The 22,474-nt window shown below is 44.7% G+C and overlaps 1 protein-coding gene across 2 annotated transcripts in view; it reads right to left on the bottom strand.

Annotated features, from left to right (window-relative positions):
* MGST2 (microsomal glutathione S-transferase 2) overlaps positions 1-20,743 on the bottom strand; it is a 37,165-nt gene extending 16,422 nt beyond the window's left edge. The window contains exons 1-2 of one of the 2 annotated variants that reach the window (XM_007999836.3): positions 20,394-20,739; positions 8,099-8,198 (exon numbers count right to left, since the gene is read on the bottom strand). In XM_007999836.3, the coding sequence (XP_007998027.1) occupies positions 8,099-8,198; positions 20,394-20,451 (158 nt within the window). In that variant the 5' untranslated portion in view covers positions 20,452-20,739. Of the gene's footprint in view, positions 1-8,098; positions 8,199-20,393 lie in introns of both variants that reach the window. The other variant, XM_007999837.3, reaches the window with a different exon arrangement.
* Positions 20,744-22,474: the final 1,731 nt, after the last annotated feature.

Below are 22,474 nucleotides of genomic sequence, written 5' to 3'. Positions count from 1 at the left end.
CCAGGTCTTTAGATAAACTCAACCAGTTGTCAACCAGAAAAAATTTTAAATCTACCTTTAAGCTGGAAGCCCCCTGCCCCCACCCCACCCCACTTCACATTGTCCGACTTTTCTGGACAAAACCAATGTATTTCTTAAATGTATCTGATTGAAGTTTCATATCTCCCTAAAATGTATAAAGCCAAGTTGCACCCCAACCAAACTGGGCACGTGTTCTCAGGACCTCCTGAGGGCTGTGGCATGGGCTATGATCACTGATATTTGACTCAGAATAAATGTCTTCAGGCTGGGTGTGGTGGCTCATGCGTGTAATCCCAGCACTTTGGGAGGCCGAGGAGGGTGGATCACTTGAGGTCAGGACTTTGAGACCAGCCTGGCCAACATGGTGAAACGCTGTCTCTGTCTCTACTAAAAATACAACAATTAGCTGGGTGTGGTGGCACGTGCCTGTAGTCCCAGCTACTTGGGAGACTGAGGCAAAAGAATTGCTTGAACCCAGGAAGGGGAGGTTGCAGTGAGCCAAGACTGCGCCATTCCATGCCAGTCTCAGCGACAGAGTGAGATTCTGTCTAAAAAATAAATAAATACATACATAAATCTCTTTAAGTATTTTATAGCATTTGACTCTTTTTGTTGACAAGGGAAAATGGGTGTGCACAGGATGTCAAAAACATGTGGTGATGACTTCCTGCTAAACATGGCAGATAGAACCCATATTCATTTCTCCTCACTTCTGAAGCTTCACTAAAATGCTGGTAAAAGAAAAAAAAAATAGATATTAAAAAAATAGATATAAGTAATCAAGAACAAAGAGAATGAGAGCAGATCACAAGAATAAGAGAGAGGAAGTGAGGGTGATCTGGCTGCAACATCGGTCACCCCATCAATTGCCAGGTTGATTCAGTTGATCTGGCTGGCTAGGTGGGTGTTCCCTTCCTCCCTCCCCACTCCATGTGTGTCCCTCCCAAAGCTGCATGCTCAAAGAGGACGGCCATCCTCAATACAGGAGGACCAGTTTTCAGTCAAGGGTATATGAGTAGCTACGCCCTCCTGCTAGAACCTCCAAACAAGCTCTCAAGAGTGGAAGAGAGACATTAGCAAATTTATGCAGGAAAGACAGCACACGGAGGAACAGTGACTGGACTGGTAGAGTGCAGAAAGCCGAAACCTACGTGCCTGTTGAAGGAGGAAGCAATGAAGACTGAGACCATCCTTACCCCAGAATCAAAAGAAGCTCAGGAATTGGGCACCCCAGATACCTTAGAGGCCAAAGACTGGAACATAAGAGTTGTTGAAAGACTGAATAAGGAGGGCTTAGCTGCCCTCCACCTATGCTTCCCACTCCTGAGACCCACCCTGCTCCCCATCACAGGAGGTGGGAGGCTTATTGCCTGGAGAAACAGAACCAGAGGCTGTTGGGGACTTCAGGAACAATAGAGGGTGGGGGTAAAATTCTGTCCTGAAAACAGTCAGAATCTGCATGCTGCACACTGCACAGTCGAAAAACCTTCCTGTCTTTACCTACTGCACTCTCAAAAGTCAGGCCTATTATCCTATCTCTAACCCTCTTTCCTTCAACTGCTGAAGGAGGTTTAAAGAGTTTTCTCTAGAAAAACCAAGTGGTACCAGAAAGATTACCTACAGATACTTTGGGGGTTCTCCAGAAAAAAGCTGCCTCCTGACCAATCATAAGCCCCAGCCATGCACATGGAGCTTCCACATCACTCTCTAATGCCTCTTTCTTAACAGCCAGTTGAGAATTATTAATACCTGATGTTTGGGTAAAACCCCTAAGATCTCCTTTATTCAGATCTTTCTGCAGGACCCTTATCATCATCTTGACCTCCTAATGCCATCAGGGCTCAGTCCTCTTTTCTTCTTTACCTACTGATATGGTTTGGCTGTGTCCCCACCCCAGTCTCATCTTGAATTCCCACGTGTTGTGGGAGGGCCCTGGCAGGAATAATTGAATCATAGGGGCAAGTCTTTCCCATGCTATTCTTGTGACAGTGAATATGTCTCACAAGATCTAATGGTTTTAGGCCGGGTACGGTGGCTCATACCTGTAATCCCACCACTTTGGGAGGCCAAGACAGTCGGATCACCTGAGTTCAGGCATTCGAGACCAGCCCAGTTCACATGGTGAAACCCTGTCTCTACTAAAAGTACAAAAAATGAGCTAGGCATGGTGGCAGGCACCTGTAATTCCAGTGCTCAGGAGGCTGAGGCACAAGAATTGCTTGAACTTGGGAGGTGGAGGTTGCAGCGAGCCAAGATTGCGGCCACTGCACTCCAGCCTGAGCGACAGAGTAAGACTCCACCTCAAAAAAAAAAAAAAAAAAAAAATCTGATAGTTTTTAAAAGAGGCATTTCCCCTGCACAAGCTCTCTCTTTTTTTGCCTGCTGCCATCCATGTAAGATGTGACTTGCCTTTCTCCATGATTGTGAGACTTCCCCAGCCACATGGAACTGTAAGTATAATTAAACTTCTTTGTTTTTTTTTTTTTTTTTTTTGAGACGGAGTCTGGCTCTGTTGCCCAGGCTGGAGTGCAGTGGCCGGATCTCAGCTCACTGCAAGCCCCGCCTCCCGAGTTCACGCCATTCTCCTGCCTCAGCCTCCCGAGTAAAACCTCTTTGTTTTTTAAATTGCTCAGTCTCCAGTACGTCTTTATCAGCAGCATGAAAACGGAATAATACACCTACACACACTCCCCTAAGTGGTTTTATCCAGTCTCATGGCCGTAAATCATCTTCCTGTGCCAATGACTCCTGAATTTATATTTCCAGCTCAGATCTCTCTCTTAAAATGCAGATTTATTTATCCAGCTGCCTCTCTGCTTGGAGGTGTAACCAACAATGTATTTGTCAGTTTATGATGCAATCATAAACAATCCAAATAGCTTAGTAGATCATAATGCTTAAGGCCTCTCCTTGATGGTAGCATAAGCCACATCTCAAACACAACACAAGGAGTATTGTGTTAGGTCAAGACCGAACCTCCTAATACTGCCCCAAAACCGCTTCTCCTGCAGCCTTCTCTGTCTCAGATCATCACAACATCATCCTTTGGGATGGATGCTCAGGCCAATAATCCAAGAACCATTCTTGACTGTTCTCACACTTCACATTCATTATGTCAGAAAATTCTATTGAGTCTACCCTCAAAATATATCCAGAACCTGACCACTTGCCATCATTTCACTGCTATCTCCCTGGCTCTAGCTGACAGAGATAGGAGACAGCCAAGGGTCCCTGGTGAAACCCCACCCTCAACTCTAAAAGAGCCTGAAGGCTGAAAGGCCGGACTGCTCATCCAGCATGAAACCCGCCACCCTGAGGGAGAACTGCCCCGTTCACCCACCCTTTCCAGACTGATTCTTCCTGAATAAAGCCCGCACGCTCACTGGGGGAATGGGGAGGAGCCACAGGAAGTTCGCACCTTGTGCAGGGGGAGGAGCCTGGTCTCCAGCTCGTGGATGGTGACCTGGAATCAACCTGCGAGGCAGGGGCCTGTGAGTAGGACCCCCTCTCGCTTTGCTGAGAGTTTCTTTTTCTTTTGTTTTTTCCTTTACATCCAATAAATTCTGCTCTACTCACCCTTCAATGTGTCAGCACGCCCAATCTTTCCTGGCCATGTGACAGGAACCCAGTTTTAGCTGAACTAAGGAGCAAAAATTCTGCAACACAGCTACCATCATCTCTTGCCTGGAATGTTGCTATAGCTTTCTAAATGAATTTTGTGCTTCTACCAATGCCTCCATACAGACTCTTCTCAGCAAAGCAAACAGGATTCTCCTTTTAAAATATAAGATCATGTCACTCTTTTGCTTAAAACCCTGTCATGACTTTCCATTTCACTCAGAGAAAAGCCAAAGTCCCCTACAGTGGCCTTTAAGGCCCAGTGTGACCCAGCCATCTCTGACCTCTCTGACTTGACCTCCTCCCACTCCCTGCCAGGCTCCTCCTCTGCAGCCCCCTGACCTCCTGACTAACCCACTAGGTGTATCCCCAGTTAAGGGCTTTTCCCTGACTATTCTCTCTGACCCAAGAGCTCTTTCTCTACATGTTCACAAATGCCATCTTCTCAGCAGGACCTACACCCATGGCCCTATTGGACATCACAAACCACCAACTCATCCCCCAGGAACCCATCCCATACCCTCTTACAATGCTATCTTTTTTTGTTTTCTTTTTTCTTTAGCACCGATTACCTTCTAACATAATATATGATGTTCTCTTTTATTTTGAGTTGGAGTCTTTCTCTGTTGCCCAGGCTGGAATACAGTGGCATGATCAAAGCTCACTGAAGCCTTGAACTCCTGGGCTCAACCAGTCCTCCCACCTTAGCCTCCCAAGTAGCTAGGACTACAGGTATGCACCCACATGTGGCTAATTTTTTAATTTTTTTTTCAATAGAGAGAGCGGGCTCTTGTTATGTTGCCCAGGCTGCTCTTGAACTTCTGGTCTCAAGCAGTCCTCCCATCTGGGCCTCCTGAGTCCCTGGGATTACAGGTGTGAGCTACTATACCCAGCTTATATTATTTTCTTATAATATCATCTGCTTATTGTTTATTTTCTGGCTTCCTCAGCAAACTCCAAGAGGGCAAGGATTTTTGTCGAATTTGTTCATGGATCTAGGCCAAGCTATGACAACAATGCCCAGTACACAGAGGTGCTCAATAAATATTTAATGGGTAAATAATAAATACAAATGAAAGACAAAGGCCAAAAAATACAAGAAGATACTTAGAAGAAGCAGAAATGTTACAGAGAATTTTTTAAATTATAACTAAAATCCTCAAATATGAGAGAATCAACTGCATCAATGAAATAAAAAAGTGATGGCTTAACATCAGTACCAACAACTAAAAAACAATCAGAGAATAAAAATAAGTTACTGGAAATTAAAATTATGATATCTGAAATTTCAATAAAAAGTTAGAAGTTGAAGAAATTCCTCTGAAAGAACAAAAATTCAAAAATATGAAAACCTGAAGATAAAAGAAAACTAGAGGATCAGTCCTGGAGGTTAACACACAACTGGTGTGTGTTTTAAGAATGAAAGAACAGAGAAAATGAAGGAGAGGAAATTTGGGGGAAAAAATAATATTAAAAAATATTCTGGGCCAGGAGTAGTGGCTCACACCTGTAGTCCCAGCACTTTGGGAGGCTGAGGTGGGCAGATTGCTTGAGCCCAGAAGTTCGAGACCAGCCTGGGCAACAAGGTGAAACTTCATCTCTACCAAAAAATACAAATATTAGCAGGGCATGGTAGCACGGACCTGTAGTCCCAGATACTAAGGAGGCAGAGGTAGGAGGATTGCCTGAGCCTGGCAGGTCAAGGCTGCAGTGAGCTGAGATCATGCCACTGCACTTCAGCCAAGGCGACAGAGTGAGACCCTATCTTAAAACTAAAAAAAATTCTAAAACAGAAGGACAGGAGTTTTCAGGCTGTGAAAAGGCCTCACCTGGGGTTGAGCACAGTGAAGAAAAAGTCTCTCAACAAGCACAATGCTATTAACATCTTGGGACAGTAGGCCAGGCAAGATCCTGAAGCTTCCATAGTTTCCAAACAAAAGGTCCAGAATCAGAATAGCACAGAACATTTCAATAATATCAACGGAAACTAGGAAGTCATGGAGCAAACTTTTTCAAAAACTCTGAGGGTAAGGATTTCTAATACAGAAATGTATGTAACCAAGCCATCCCTTAACTGTGAGGCAAGATAAAGGTGCATTTTCAGATATGTGAAGTCTCGAAACTTTACCAAACATTCACCCTCTCTCAGGAAGCTTCTGAAGGGCACACTTCACTAAAATAAGAGAGAAGGCCACTTAACAGGGAAACAGGAGGTCCAGGAAATCCAAATCAGGAGAGTATAAGGGAAATTTCTAGGATGGTGACAGAAGTCCCAGGACAGCAGCTGTGCAGCAAGCACCAAGAGCATCCCGCAGCTTGGAGCAAAAAGTGGAGGACTCAGGCAGAAATGACTTCAAGACAGAAAAACGTATTACTAGATTATCTAATGCATTTGAATGTAATGAAAGGAGATTTTCAGTTCTGCAGAAGATTTGGGCATGAAACTAAGCAAACAAAGAAATAAAGAGACAATTATTAACCCTAGGGGAAAAAAAATTGCACAAGAAGGAAATGTAACCACAGTATACTATATGGCTCTGCTTTCAACATTATTTTCTTAATCACAATAATATAAACATTGGCTATTGGTTTAACTCAACAGAGTGATATAATGTTACTGGAAGGATGAGGTAAGGAGAAGAGGAAGTAAAGGAGCATGAAATTCTTTCTTCCATTAAAAGAAGCCAATTGACAATGTCTAAAATTTGTGAATCAATAAATAGCAGTGAAAGTATAATGTTTAGAAATACGGAAGTAAATACTCAAAGTAGTAGTCAAAAGGGGTTATCTCTAAGAATAGAGGGTGAGGAGAGGTAGGGACAAGGAAGAGTTATTTGTTGTCATAAAACCTGTAATTCCACTTTATTTTCAGATCATGTACATGTATAACTTTGATAAAAATAAACATTAATTTTGAGGTGTGGGACATGCTGGCTCCAAACCAATACTTTCCACTTGATATAACCATAAGGATTCAAAGATAATTGAGATGAGAATGATTCCTCATCATGTAGTTCAATGTCATTTAAAACCAAGTCTACACACCGCTTACAATTATCTCGTGTACTCCCGGTGGTATTCACCCTACACTTTCAAGCCTAGGGAGTAGTCTGTAAAACCCGCCTTGGAGCAAGTGGGTAAATCAAGAGACCACTGTTATCATCTCAAGGACCAAGGCCTGCCAAAATTGATTCAAGATGTAATAAAAAGCCTGCCTAGTCCAATAATCATTAAACAATGTAAATCCCATAATTTAAAAATTTTCCACAAGAAAAACATCAGGCCCAGATTATTTTAAGGCAAGTTCTATACAACCTTGAAGGAATATACTCTTCCAACCTTATTAAAATTCTCTGAGAAGAGGCTGGGCACAGTGTAATCCCAGCACTTTGGGAGGCTGAGGTGGGCGGATCACAAGGTCAGGAGATCGAGACCACCCTGGCTAACATGGTGAAACCCTGTCTCTACTAAAAACACAAAAAATTAGCCGGGCATGGTGGCAGTCGCCTGTGGTCCCAGCTGCTTGGGAGGCTGAGGCAGGAGAATGGTGTGAACCTGGGAGGCAGAGTTTGCAGTGAGCCGAGATCGCGCCACTACACTCCAGCCTGGATGACAGAGTGAGACTCCATCTCAAAAAAAAAAAAAAAGTTATCTGAGAAAATAGAACAGGATGCTTCCTCCAACTCATTTGAGACTAGGTTCATCTGTATCAAAATGAGACAAGAACCAGACAAGAAAGGCAAAGTATAGGCCAATCTCACTAGTAAACATAAATGAAAAACCCCAAGATTGTAACAAAAGAACCCAATGACATATCAGTAGTGATGCATGAAATGTTTCTTAAAGCACTTATTTTGGGGGATGAAATATAAAGGACGCCCTAGCATTCTTGCAGCAGGCAAGTTCATGATGTTTATGGTGGAACGTTCTGTGTGGGTCTGAAAAAACAAGAGCACAAGATGATCAAAAACATGGTGCATGCATGTGAGCTGGCAAGCTTTCTCATTCTTACAAGTTTCTGATTTTAAGAAATGATTCACAGAGAAACTGGCAGAAGATTAATCCTGATCTACCTCTGTTTTGAAGTAGGGAGGAAAAAATAAGATAGAAAATTGTAGCATAACTAATCCAACTTCAGACTGTTGTGGTCTCACAAGGCTCCAGGGAGCCTCTTTGACCCAGTGACCCTGCTTGGGAGACACAGCAGTCCCTCCTGAGATCCCAGCCTTTTCTGTAAATACACCCTGCTGAACTGGTAATAGATGTGGGCAGAGACTTCATGTCCTGAACCCTTCAAACTTTATGGATTCTGAGAACAGTCTTGGCTGCGAAGAGTGACTTGTTATAACTAGATATTGCACATGAACTTAGGGTCTTCTCCATACCCCTTTCCCCTAGTCAGGAATTGTGTCTCTATGAAAGGCACAGATCCATGAAGGGTGGAAGAAGCATTACTTACTGTGCCCGAAATACTCTCTCAAACTCTGGTGACCCAGTGACTGCTGGGGGTGTAACTTTGTATTTTAATCTTGCCTTTCCAACTTGCAAAGCAAAATAACCTGCAAGTAAAGGGAAATGTTGCGTTAAAGATGGGGCACATCATTAGTCATTAGCGAAATGCAAATTTAAATCACAATTAGATAGTACTACATATCTATTAGAATGTTTAAAATCAAAAAGACAGATGATAGCAATTAAAAAAGACAGACAGGAGAGGATATGAGAACAACTGAAACTTTCATACAATGCTGGTGGGAATGTAAAATGGTACAACCACTTTGAAAAACAGTTTGGAAGGGAGTCTTTTAGTTAGACGTACCTCCAATGTATAACCCAGTCATTCCACTCATAGGTATCTCCCTAAGAGAAACGAAATTGTATGTCCATACTCTAGGGACCAAAGCCCTTGGCCCCCTGGAGGTTCACTGAAAATCACTGACATGAGGCAGATTAATTAACAGAAGTTGAAAGATCACACACATTTATTTCATATGTATACATAGCAGCCTTCAGAACAAAGACCCAGCCCCACAGTGAGGTACAGAAATTCATATGCCATCTTGAGGCTACAGAAATGTGATAGGAAAATAAATCTCAGGACCCCAAAATCACTAAGCCAAGGGAAAAGTCAAGCTGAGAACTCCAGCAGGCAAACCAGCCTCCCATTTTAATTCCTAAATAAGATAGCTACAAAGCACAATTTGCCCACAAGGATACGCTTATCTTCACAGGTGCTGTGAAAGTCATCCCTCTGCTCACCTGAGACAAATGCATATCTGATTGCTTAAGTAAAAATGCGCTGGTCAGTGGCTCACGCTTGTAATCCCAGCACTTTAGGAGGCTGAGGCGGGTGGATCACCTGAGGTTGGGAGTTAGCGAGACCAGCCTGACCAACATGGAGAAACCCTGTCTCTACTAAAAATACAAAAACTTTGCCGGGCGTGGTGGTGCATGCCTGTAATTCCAACTACTCAGGAGGCTGAGGCAGGATAATCACTTGAACCCAGGAGGCAGAGGTTGTGGTTAGCCGAGATCACGAGATCACGCCATTGCATTCCAGCCTGGGCAACAAGAGTGAAACTCTATTTCAGAAAAAAACAAAATGCAGATTAACTGAGCCAGACTAAATTGTGTATTCAGTGAAAGGCTTATCAAGGACTCAAAAGAATGTAACCTTTATCTCTTATCTATGAATGACCTGGAAGCCCCTGCTTTGAGTTTTCCTGCCATACCCGGACCAAACCAATGTACGTGTTGCACATATTGATTGATGTCTCATATCCCTCTGAAATGTATAAAAGCAAGCTGTACCCTGACCACCTTGGGCACATGTCATCAGGACCTCCCGAGGCTGTGTCACGGGCATGTTCTTAACCTTGACAAAATAAACTTTCTAAATTGGTTGAGACTTATCAGATATTTTGGGTTCACAGAAACAATGCAGGCTCAGAACATGGCCAAAAAAACAGATTATGGTGGTAAGTCAGGTTTTAGTGGCAAGACAGGATATGGGAGGGGAAGAAAAGGAGGCTCAGCTAGCTGAGGGGGTCCTGTTATGCAGATGAAATCTCACAGATGGCAGCCCCTCAGAGAAAATAGATGGTAAGTGTTCCTTCCAGATCTTTACAGGTGTCAGACTCCATTAATCTCTCCCAGATCTGGACAAGGGAAGGTCTGGCTGCATTAATGGAGATTCTCCACAATGCAAAGTTCCCCTACAAAAAAACAGCTTTGCAGAGCCATTTCAAAATCTGTCAGAGAAATCTATCTTGGATAAAATATTTTTATTTCCTTCAGTACAAAGAATTGTACACAAATATTCACAGCAGCTTTGTTTGTAACAGGAACAACTCTGTGATGGCTAATTTTATGCATCAACTTGGCTAGCATATGGTGCCTAGCTGTTTGGTCAAACACCAGCCTAAATGTTGCTGTGAAGGTACTTTTTTAGATGTGATTAATATTGAAATCAATTGATTTGGAGTAAAGCAGATTACCCTCCTTAATGTGGGTGGGCCTCATCCAATCAGTTGAAGGCCCTAGGAGGTAAGACTGAGGTCCCCCAAAGAGAAAGGACTTCTGCCTCCAGACTCCCTTCAACACCAGATTGTAACATCAACTTTTGCCTACCAGCCTTTTCTGCAGATTTCAGACTTGCCAGCCCCCACAGTTGTGTGAGCCAATTCCTTAAAATAATTCTCCGTGTGTGTGTGTGTCTATGTGTGAGTATATGTATTGATTCTGTTTCTCTGGAGAACCCTGACTCATATAAGTGTCCATCAACAACTGAGTAGATAAATAAACCATGATAGAGCCATACAATGGGATACTACTTAACAATAAGAAAAAGGAATAAACTATTGATAACTCCCAAAAATGAGTGAATCTCAAAATAATTATGCTGAATGAAAGCAAGGATTTTTTTAAAAGAGTACTACCATATAATTTCATTTATATAAAATTCTCAAAATGCAAATGAATCTATAGTGACATAAAGATTGCCTGGAGATGAGGAGGCCAGGAGGGAGGGGCCACTAAAGACAGCAAAGACCACCTGGTGCCCATGAAGCTGACCATCCAGAGGCAGAACTCCTCATCCGAGGAGTTTAGAAGTAATTGATCTTCCCTATATCTAAAGCCAGTTTCAGGCTTCTTTCCCTAAAATTTATATGTAACTAGACTTTCTCTACCTCTATACGTCTCTGGAATGCATGCATGACGAAACTCATTGTGCAACCCTTGCTGACATTACGACACCAAAATGTCTACAAATGTAATCATTCATCATGACATTCATGGCTAATATGGACCAAATTACCCCTAGGCTCTTGCTTTAAGGTCCATAAATACCCCTAAGGAAAATCCGCCCCCCCAACCCCCAGCACACTCAGTCCTCTCGCTGAGGTAGCCCGTTGCATTCTTCTGCAGCTTTCTCTCAATCTAATAAAACTTTCCTATTCAAACCTATACTGTTGTCAGTAAATTCTTACTCCCTGTGGGCCAATCACTTTCCATTGCCAGGGCTCTGATACCCTTTACAAGGTAACTTTGGGGATGATGGCTCCCTGCCTGCCGAAGTTTCCCTGTTATAAAACAGTGTGACTTTCTTCTCCTTCATTTCATTAGATAATCAATTCTGATGCCTGGGTCCACCTTCATCTTGTGATGAGTTCTGTGGACTTCTTTCACTTCCGCATCCACACTTCCTCCTCTGTCAGTTTTTGAGCCCTCAATAGGTCTTGCCTCCTGTCCTTAACTTCCTCTTTTTACCCCATAATAAACTTCTGGCATTCAAACTGGGCAAGGAACACTCTTAGGGACCTGCCAGCCACCTCAAGCATGGAAATAGAGAAAAACTCTTGAGTTCCTTCAAGGGAAGTTCCAAGCACCTTGCTAGCCTTCAGACCCGCTAAGCGAGAAGGTAATAATAGTTTAAATAATAGTCACCCAAATAAGATAGAGTTACAAGATGTTCGGTTCCCTATAGAAACTAAAGGCAACATCTTAACACAGGTTCTTAGTTGAACACAGGTTCAGAAACCAGGACCCCTACCAGATGGAAAATGCTGACCACTGTCACACAGACCTCAGCTAAGTGGGAACTGAGGACTGAATTCTGACTACCATTCCCTGTTCTAAATCTCCTCCTGAGGGGCCTGCAGAGAATCACACACACAGGTTAAACCTTGTGAAAGGAAAATAAATCTCAGGACCCCCAAATCACTAAGCCAAAGGGAAAAGTCAAGCTGGGAATGCATTGGACAAACCTGCCTCCCATTCTATTCCTAAATAAGATAGTCTCATTCTGTCACCCGTGCTGGAGTGCAGTGGCGTGATCTCAGCTCACTGCAATCTCCACCTCACAGGTTCAAGCAATTATCCTGCCTCAGCCTCCCGAGTAGCTGGGATTACAGGTATGTGCCACCACGCCCAGCTAGTTTTTTGTATATTTAGTAGAGATGGGGTTTCACCATGTTGGCCAGGCTGGTCTTGAACTCCTGACCTCAAGTGATCCACCCACCTTAAATACATATTTGATTGCTTCCTTTGATTCAGTAAAAGGCTAGTCAGAAACTCAAAGAATGTCTCCTATCTACCTATGACCTGGATACACACTTTGAGTTGTCTCGCCTTTCCGGATTGAACCAACGTACATCTGACATAGATGAATTGATGTCTCATGTCTCCCTAAAATGTAAAAAACCAGGCTCTGCCCTGACCACCTTGGGCACATGTTGTCAGGACCCCCTGAGGCTGTGTCACAGGTACATCCTTAACCGTGGAAAAATAAATTTTCTAAATTGATTGAGACTTGTCTCAGATACTTTTTAGTTTAGAACCTTAACATTTCTTTCTGCTGACCCCAAGTTTTTAGACAAAGCCTTGCTCCCTTAACCAACTGCAAACTAAAGAATCTCTGAATCCACCTGTGGCCTGTAAGCCCTTGTGTCAAGATATCCTGCCTTTTGGGGCCAAACCAAGGTATAACCTCCAAGGATTGATGTATTATTTTTCCATTACCTTCTGCTTTCCTGAAATGTACCCCTGCCTTTAAAAACCCTTGTTGGGCCAAATCTGGTGGCTTACTCCTGTAATCCAGAATGTTAGGAGGCCAAGGTAGGAGGATCCCTTGAGACTAGGAGTTCAAGACCAACCTGGGCAACATAGTGTGACCCTATCTCTATAAAACAAATTTTAAAAACCCATTTAGGTGTGGTGGCTCACACCTGTAATCCCAGCATTCTAGGACGCTGAGGCAGGAGGACTGCTTGAGCCCAGGAGTTTGAGACCAGCCTGGATAACATAGTGAGACCCCATGTCTATACAATAAAAATACAAAAATACAGGTGTGGTGATGGTACACACCTCTAGTCCCAGCTACTCAGGAGGCTGAGTCAGCAGGATCGCTTGAGCCTAGGAGGACAAGGCTGCAGTGAGCCAGGATCACTGTACTCCAGCCTGGGTGACAGAGCAAGACCCTGTTTCAAATAATAATAAAATAAATAAAATTGTAAAACCCTTGCCGGAAAGCCATTGGAGAGTTAGGGTCTTAAGCGTTAGCTGCCCAGTTCTCCTTGCTTGGCACCCTGCAATCAATGCCTCCCTTTCTGTCACTGCAAATCCTGGTGCTTGTGTTTGTTTCTGTGTGCTGGGTGAATGGGCCCACGTTCAGTTGGGTTACAGCACCTATTACTTCCCTTCGCATTATTTCTTTCAGTTTTAGTTCCTTACCAGTTGTCTCCCCCACTATCCCCTTGTCTGACTTGTTTTAGTACCTCAATATCTGTTTCCCATGTGCTAATGTTTTAAAAATGGCTTCCTTTTAAAATTCCACACCAAGTGTGTAGTTTGGGTCTCTCCCTGTGTTAGAGTATTAGAGGCAATGTGTTTCCTATATGACCTCCCCTCTCATAAGAAGTCAATATTGATCCTGGTGTAGAAAGGGCTCTCAAAGCAGGCTCTACCCTTCCACTAATCCACTTTTGCTACCAAAAGCTGTTGTTTAGGATTTAAACATTGTCACTGAATATCTAAAGTGTGTAAATGCTGGCCGGCCCAGTAGCTCACACCTGTAATCCCAACACTTTGGGAGGCTGAGGCGAGCGGATCACTTGAGGTCAGGAGTTTGAGACAAGCCCGGCCAACATAGTGAAACACCATTTCTACTAAAAATACAAAAATTAGCTGGGTTTGGTGGTGCACACCTGCAATTCCAGCTACTCGGGAGGCTGAAGCAGGAGATCTGCTGAAACCCAGGAGGCGGAGGTTGAAGTGAGTTGAGATCGCACCACTGCACTCCGAGTCAAAAAAAAAAAAAAGTGTGTATATGCTTGGGATTGAAGTTTTTCTCATTCATACAGAGCAGAGTGACGAGAAGGAATGTACAGATGGGCCCTGACTGTCTCCAGCCCTGGGCTCCATCCCTCCAGGGCAGCAGCAGTCTGGAAAGGCCAATGACTCATGGGCTCAGCTAAAGGGATTTGTTCTTTGAGGGGGAAATGAGGACTTGGCCACTCTGCACCTGCTATTACCATTGCTTCTAACATGCTTCACAGCCTTGCAGAAAATACTTGGTACGTCTTCTTGTTTCCACCTATAAAATGGAAATAATGAAAGATATGTGCTCCTAGACTTATGAATTAGTAATGCACAAGAGACTAGAGCTTCAAAATGAGGCTGGTAGTAAGCAAACTTTAAAAATGCTATATTTTCCTATGTTAATTGCACCCAGTGGGCATCTGTTTGTGACACTAGCAAGTGTGAGGAATGAGCTTCAGTAAATGGAAGAGGTACTGAGATATTCTACCTACTCCCAGCCCAGCCCCAAGAAAGAGGATTCAGCTGGGCTCACCTCCAGCCCAAAGAGAGAGAAGCCCTTCTGTTCTCTCAGGTCAGGGGCCTCAGACAGACCATGGTTATTTTTGGAATAATATGATGACAGTGGGGCCGGGTGCGGTAGTTCATGCCTGTAATCCCAGCACTTTGGGAGGCTGAAGTGGGTGGATCACTTTAGGTCAGGCGATCGAGACCAGCCTGGCCAACATGGTGAAACTCCGTCTCCACTAAAAATACAAAAATTAGCCAGGTGCAGTGGTGTGTGCCTGTAGTCACAGCTACTCAGGAGGCTGAGCTGGAAGAATCACTTGAAACCGGGAGGCAGAGGTTGCAGTGAGCCGAGATTGTACCACTACACTCCAGTCTGGGCCACAGAGTGAGACTCCGTCTCAAAAAAACAAACAAAACAAAAACAAAAATTAGCCAGGCATGGTGGTGTGCCTGTAGTCCCAGCTACTTGGGAGGCTGAGGCAGGAGAATTGCTTGACCTTGGGAGGCGGAGGCTGCAGTGAGCCGAGATCACACCACTGCGCTCCAGCCTGGGCGACAGAGCAAGACTCTGTCTTAAAAAAATATATACATGTATATGATGACTATATGATGAGAGTGGAGTGCTATTTCACCTTCTTTTCTGTAGTTTCAACTTTATTTCCCTTCTGAATTCATTAAAACCTCTTGAAAATAATCTTTTGCTTTGCCTGTCTTTCCTCTTTCCCTAGCTTTCTCCAGAGATACACGTGTGCTGGGGAGAAACCAAAAATAAAATCCTGAGCCCCCAAACAACTGAACAGACTCCCTCTTGGCCAAGGGAACCCCAGAGAGACCTGAAAAACTGAATTCCGTGAGGGGAAGGGAGGTAGGACACACCTGGTTGTGCCCCCGCCCTTTTGGAGTTTAGGCACAACTGCCCAGGATTAAGGTTAAAATGGAGATCATAAGACTAACAAAGCCAGCTGCAGTAAGAAGACACCAACTTGTAGACAAGACCTAAGGCCTTGCAAGGCAATGGTTAAGTCACGCCCTACAAGCCATCAAATCTCATTAGGCCAGTTCTTTTAAATTAACCCAGTGTGTGGCTTACTTTTCAACTGACTCTGGCATAGCATCACATGACAGATCTCTTTATTTATTTTATTTTATTTTTTTTTTTTTTGAGATAGGGTCTCACTGTCACGCAGTCTGGAGTGCAGTGGCACGATCTCAGCTCACTGCAACCCATGGGTTAGAGGAATTCTCACACCTCAGCCTCCCAAGTGGCTGGGATTACAGGTGAGCGCGACCACGCTCGGCTAATTTTTTGTATTTTTAATAGAGACAGCATTTCATCATGTTGCCCGGGCTGGTCTTGAACTCCTAGGCTCAATCGGCCCACGTTGGTCACCCAAAGTGCTTGATTAAGGCATGAATCACCATACCAGCCATCACCTTAATGTAAGCATTTCTTTGTGCTGAATTCAAGTCTTTAAACAAAGCTTTACTCCTTTAACCAATTGCAAATTCGAGAATCTGAGTCCACTTATAACCTGTAAGCCCCCTGCTTTAAGATATGACACCCTTTGGGGCTAAACCAATAGATGCCTTCCATGTATTGATTTATGTCTTTCCCTATAATTCCTGCCTCCTTAAAATGTATAAAACCAAACTGTAACCCGATTGCCTTGGGACCACCCACTGAAGGTTTCTTGGGTTTGTGCTTTCTCCGAGCCATGGTCACTCATATTGGCTCAGAATAAACCTCTTTAAAAGATTTCACAGAGTTTGGTATTTCTGTTAACACCCCCGAAGGAAATCAGAATATTGCACCTCAAAATATGACTGAACTAAAGAAGCAGCCTCGAGGTCTTTGTGACCTCTCCACTGCTTCCTGTCTCAACCCGTGGTCTCTACCAAGGCCCAGGATAAGGCTGGGCAGTCCTCTGAAGCTCCCTTATCTACCTAGAAACCAGACCCCCTAAGACAAACACAATTGCCTGCCCTCTCCTCCCTCGGACCTCATTATCTCATGTGGAAAAGAAGACCGAGGAATGCACACACCTGGACGAACTTTCCCACCAGATTAAGCCTGCCCCTCTGGCCCATCAAATTCCAAAGAGAATCATTGGCAAGTTACTTTGTCTCCCAGTCCATTCATTCTCCCTAATAATCGTTTACTGCCACTCAAAAGAATTGTCTGCATTCCCCATTTCCTCCTTCCCCTGTGAAGAATAGTATAGAAGCTGCCGCACCCCTTTGGATTATCGGGCAATCATTCTCTCATGCTGTGCATATTTAAATAAATTGTCATACCCTTTCTCCTATTAATCTGCCTTTTGTCCGTTGATTTTCAGTGAACCTTCTGAGGGTGAAGGGGAAGCTTTCTCTCTGCCCCTTACCCCCTGTGATGCCCACCCAGCCACAGCTGGGTTCCTTCACCCTGTCGCTACCTCTCCATGCAGCAGAAACTTCTCTCTTTCAAGAAGGAACTTAGGATGGGAACTGCCAGTGCTAAGCGCCTACATCGGGCCAGGCACTGTGGTGGGATTTCCTCCCCAAGGTCCGATTAAACCCTCTTAGATGGTGACATTGAAGGGCAGTGTATCCTGAACAGGGACATCTAACTGGGAAGTGGCTAGACTAACAGATACAGCTCTGTCTGTCTGCAAAACCTAAGCTGCTTCAACCATGGCACATGGTGTCCCAACTCCATGAACACCAGACTTGCAAAAGGAGCAAATTCTGGTTCCTGATGCCAGCTAAACAGTTGTGTCTTCCTCTCTCTGTCTCCTTTGTAAACCAAAACTAAAATTCTAAGCCACCCAACCATCTAAATGGAGTCCTCCTCTCAGCCAAGGGCATTCCAAAGTTAACCTAGCTCAGGCCATGATGGGAAAAAGGTGTCAGACGTGCCTCATTATATCCTCCTCCCGTTGGAATTCAGGCACAACTGACCAGCATTAACATTAAAACAGACCTTAATGTTAGTCCAAACTGCACCATTTTGTAAGCCCCCTGCCATTTCACAGACCTTAGTCAAAGTGAAGCATGCCATGAGGGTTCAGGCCCTGAGAAACATCCTGCCTAGCCACCTGACCACAAGACACAGGAACATCCTTATCATACCCTGCCAAGCAAAGTCCCAACTGAAGAAATATCCCTGTCAAATCCTGCTGGACAAAGAGCCCAGGGAACATCCCTGGCCAAAACATCTGACCGTAGGAACATCTTATCAATATCCTCCAGGGCAGCAGACCATACTGCCCAAACCCCTCCCGCCCATACCTATACGTACCCCGCCTGTAAGCAATGGTGGGCTCTGGCATTAAGCTGGTCCCCAACCTCCACAGGTTTCTGCAATATACCTGTGCTGTTGTAAAGCCTCTGTGTGTGTGTGTGTGTGTGTGTGTGTGTGTGTGTGTGTCTTTCTTTAACCCTAACCTTCCCTTTAAAAAACTAACACTTAAGACTTTTTGTAGCAATAAGACACCAAATTCCAGTCTGACTCTAGTATAGTATCACATGACAGATAGCAGGCCTTGAAAGAAATTGAAGTATTTTACCCTAAAATATATTTTCGTCACGTCCTGAAATGGTCCTGCAAAGTTGTCTCTTGTGGGAAAAGTCTACATTCTGTAGAAAATCCCTTTCCCTTTCCAGGTCTTTTCTCTGATCCAGGAGAGAATTAACAGAGTCTGGCACCTTTTTAAGTCTCATAAGAAACATTTACAATCTATTCTCTCCAAAGGCTGCTACCTGGAAGCTACATCTGCATAGTAAGAACCTTGGCCTCCACAACCCCTTATCTTAACGCAGGCACTCCCTTCTATGGATTTGAAGTCTGTAGATAAACTCTTTTAATCAATTGCCAATCAGAAAATCTTTAAATCCACCTATGACCTGGAAGCCCATGCCCCACTTCCAGTTGTCCCGCCTTTTGGGACCAAACTAATGTACATCTTACATGAATTGATGTCTTATGTCTCCCTAAAATGTATAAAACCAATCTGTAGCCAGACCCCTTTGGGCAGATGTTCTTAGAATCTCATGGGGCTGTGTCACCGGCCACTGATCCCTCATGTTTGGCTCAGAATACATCTTTTCAAATATTTTACAGAGTTCAACTCTTTATCAATATCTTTTTTTTCTTTGAGATGGAGTCTCGCTCTGTCGCCAAGCTGGACTACAGTGGCACGATCTCAGCCCACTGCAACCTCCCTCTCCCAGGTTCAAACAGTTCTCCTGCCTCAGCCTCCCTAGTAGCTGGGAGTGTAGGAGTGTGCCACCACGCCCAGCTAATTTTTGTATTTTCAGTAGAGATGGGGTTTCACCATGTTGACCAGGATGGACTCGATCTCTTGACCTCATGATCCACCTGCCTTGGCCTCCCAAAGTACTGGGATTACAGGCATGAGCCACCGTGCCCAGCCCTAACGCCTTATTAAACATTCCCTGTCCACCATTAATCATCATTCACCCAGTCTCCTCTCCTCTCTCCCCACCCCTACCCACTCCTCCATCCAGCCCCCTGACATTCTGGCCCCAGTTCACACAGCCTCCTGCACAAGCAGCAAACAGGGAGGATGAGCACCTCTGTCAGACTTGGGACATCTGTGGACCTGCTCCTGTGCCCTCTGCAGGCCTAGGATAAAGGCTCATGCAGGTTTGGTAGCACCTGTGAGTCAGGATGGATCGCCTTACACCTGTTAAATTAGGTTTAGCCTAAAGTTGCCTTCTGATATATTTTAAGTTCAACCTAAAGGTCCTCTGTACATTGTGAACTGTACGCTTCCATTTTCTGGGAGTCACTTTCCTTTTTCTGTCCATAAATCTTCTTCTACCACGTGGCAGCCCCAGAGTCTCTCTGAACCTATTCCGGTTCCCCATGCCCAACTGTGACTCGTTCTTTGCTCAATTAAACTCAGTTAAATGTAATTTGTCTAGGATTTTCCTTTTAACAGATCTAAGTGTTTCTTTAATTAGAAACAAATATCCTGCTCTTCTCCACGACAGATTGTGTGAATCAAACTACAAAACGTGAGTCTGAAGGTTCAAGATCTTCATACAATCTCAAAACAGACTGGCTAGGCAAGACATTAAGCATGCATGGAGGCCTGGACTGGATCCTTAGCTGTGAGGCCTTCCTGCTTCTGGCTGTTTGTGTAACCTGAGCAGTCTACAGCTTGGCCCTATTTCCAGGTACAGGCACACTTGGAAATATAAAGAAATATGCATGCTTGGTAAGAAGTCTTGCACTCTTGCACTGGGACCCTTTTCCCCAGCTGACACTGTAGGAAAGATAATATGAATTGAGCAAATGCGACTCCCATGGAGTAAAAGCCCTCTATTTAACCAGGCAGTCGGGATATTGAATAATCCTAGTGGGAAGCTGTTTTAAAATTTAGAGCTAATTACTTAATCTCAAACTCATATTTCTGAAGGAAGTTTTTTCAGCCTGATAATCATACCACCATAGGCAGTTTATTTAAGAAAACACCTTAATTAAAACAACGTTCAAGAAATCACAACCAGGTTTAGAAGCAGGCACGTTTCTTTTGGAACACTTGTAATTAATATTCACACCACTTCCTGCAGGTTAGCAGGCTACTAATGCTCGTTTGAACGGACTGTGGGGTCGTAACTACAGATGATGCAGAATGGCTGAGCTCTGAGGCCCCACATTGTTCCAGTTGGGAGAACTAATCTCTGGAATGTTCTCAGTCTCTGCTTGCCCCTGGGAAGGAGGGGAGCAGGCAGCATGGGTGACCCTGAGGACCCAGAGCCACCTGCAAGGGCAAGTAGGAAACAAAACACCGGACCTATCTCCCTCCCTCCCTATCCTCTCTCCCGCAAGCCCTGTCTCTCACACAGGCGCGCGCGCACACACACACACACACACATACACATACACACACACACACACACGAACTTCCCATGCCTCTTACTTTGCTGACAGGCCGAGAGAATAGAGACAGCAGCCAGCAGGATCGAGTTCCCGGCCATCTTTCTCACGGAACTATTTGTAGAACGCAGGGGAAGATAAGAGGCGCTTCTTGACTTTGAATGCTGACCTTCCTTATCTGGTAAACAAAGTTGGGGAAGGGGGGGAAAAAAGGCTGATTCAAGCGGCTAAATGACCTTTGCCCTGGAACAGAAGTCAGGAAGGCAGGCAGGTCTGGCGCTGCCGGTCACAGATCTTTCTGGGGCTGGGAGTTGCTTCCGGCGTTTGTTTTAAGCCTCTCCCATGGCCGGCGGGCAGGGCTACAGCTCACTGTGGGACCAGCCCTCCAGCCGCCGCGCCACAGTTACACTATCTTCTCTGCCAATGCACAGACTCTCTGGATCCCTTTCATCCCCACGCCCTTCCCTCCCCGGGCCTTGCTGAGCTCTTTCTCACCGCCTGTGGAAAGAGTGAGAAGGAAGTACTTACTTAATCCTGATGAAATTTTAAATGCTAATTTAAGCCAGTTCTAATTTATTCACGCTGTGAATGGCCGATTTTGGATTTGAACCCAGTCTAGCAGATTGCAATTGTGCCTTATCCCCTGCACCAGGCTGCCTCTCACTGTCACCTTGAGACTCTGATAATAATCTTACTTTATTTTTTTTTAGACAGGGTCTTGATCTGTCACCCAGGCTGAAGTGTAGTGGCACAATCATAGCTCACTGCAGCCTCCAACTTTTGGGCTCAACTGATCCTCCTGCCTCAGCCTCCCAAGTAGCTAGGACTACAGCCACAAGTCACTGTGCCCAGCCATTTTTTAAAAAATAAACCGGCCGGCTGCGGTGGCTCATGCCTGTAATCCCAGCACTTTGGGAGGTCAAGGAGGGTGAATCATGAGGTCAGGAGATCAAGACTGTCCTGGTTAACACGGTAAAACCCCTTCTCTACTAAAAATACAAAAAATCAGCCGGGCATTGTGGCACGCACCTGTAGTCCCAGCTACGCAGGAGGCTGAAGTGGGAGAATCACTTGAACCCAGGAGGCGGGGGTTGTAGTGAGCTGAGATCACGCCACTGCACTCTAGCCTGGGCAACAGAGTAAGACTCCACCTCAAAAATAAATAAATAAATAAACCAGGATAGATGTTCTAAGACCTCCTCAAAAAAATTAAAAATAAAAATAAAACCAGGCTAGATGTTCTGCGAACCTCAAAAAAATAAAATAAAAATAAAAATTAAATAAACCAGGATAGATGTTCTGAGGAGGAAGAGGACCCCTGAGGAAAGAAATGGACCAATATTTAAGTGGAACCCCTAGTAGGAAACTGCACATATGGCCACCACACCTGCCCAGGGCCTCGCCATTGTCAGACAAAGACACATGCCACCCAGGCAGAGTACAGGCCTCCACAGCTGGGGGCTGCTTCTGCAGAATCCATTTATCACAGCCCCCTCCCCTCTGTCAACACAATCGTTTTGCTCTTTATAGATGCAGATTCTGGCCGGAACGGTGGCTCATGCCTGTAATCCCAACACTTTGGGATGCTGAGATGGGCAGATGGCTTGAGCTCAGGAGTTTGAGACCAGCCTGGGTAACATGGCAAAACCCCATCTCTAAAAAAAAATACAAAAATTAGCAGGGCGTGGTGGCACGTGCCTGTAGTCCCAGCTACTTGGGGGACTGAGGGAAGGGGATTGCTTGAGCCCAGGAGCCTAAGACTGCAGTGAGCTAAGATCATTCCACTGCACTCCAGCCTGGGTGACAAAGTGAGACTCTGCCTCAAAAAAATAATAAAAATAAAGATGCAGCATCCCAAAAACCAAAGCTGGGGGCTTTCCTCACCCCATCCTACAGCACTATTAGAGGGTATATCTTGGCTCAAGCTGCTATAACAAAGATACCATAGACCAGTGGCTTACAATAGCAATTTATTCATCACAGTCCTGAAGGCTGGGAAGTCCGAGATGACAGTGCTGGCCAATCAAGTTCCTGGTGAGGACCCTCTTCCTGGTTTGCAGGACACCTTCATGTTGGAGAGAGAGAAAGAGCAAGCTTCCTGGTCACTCCTTATAAAAGCACAGA

This window comes from Chlorocebus sabaeus, chromosome 7 (assembly GCF_047675955.1).
Source record: "Chlorocebus sabaeus isolate Y175 chromosome 7, mChlSab1.0.hap1, whole genome shotgun sequence".
In the NCBI taxonomy this organism is placed as follows: Eukaryota; Metazoa; Chordata; class Mammalia; order Primates; family Cercopithecidae; genus Chlorocebus; species Chlorocebus sabaeus.
The sequence above is the reverse complement of the archived record's forward strand: the minus strand, read 5'-3'. Positions and strand labels throughout refer to the sequence as shown.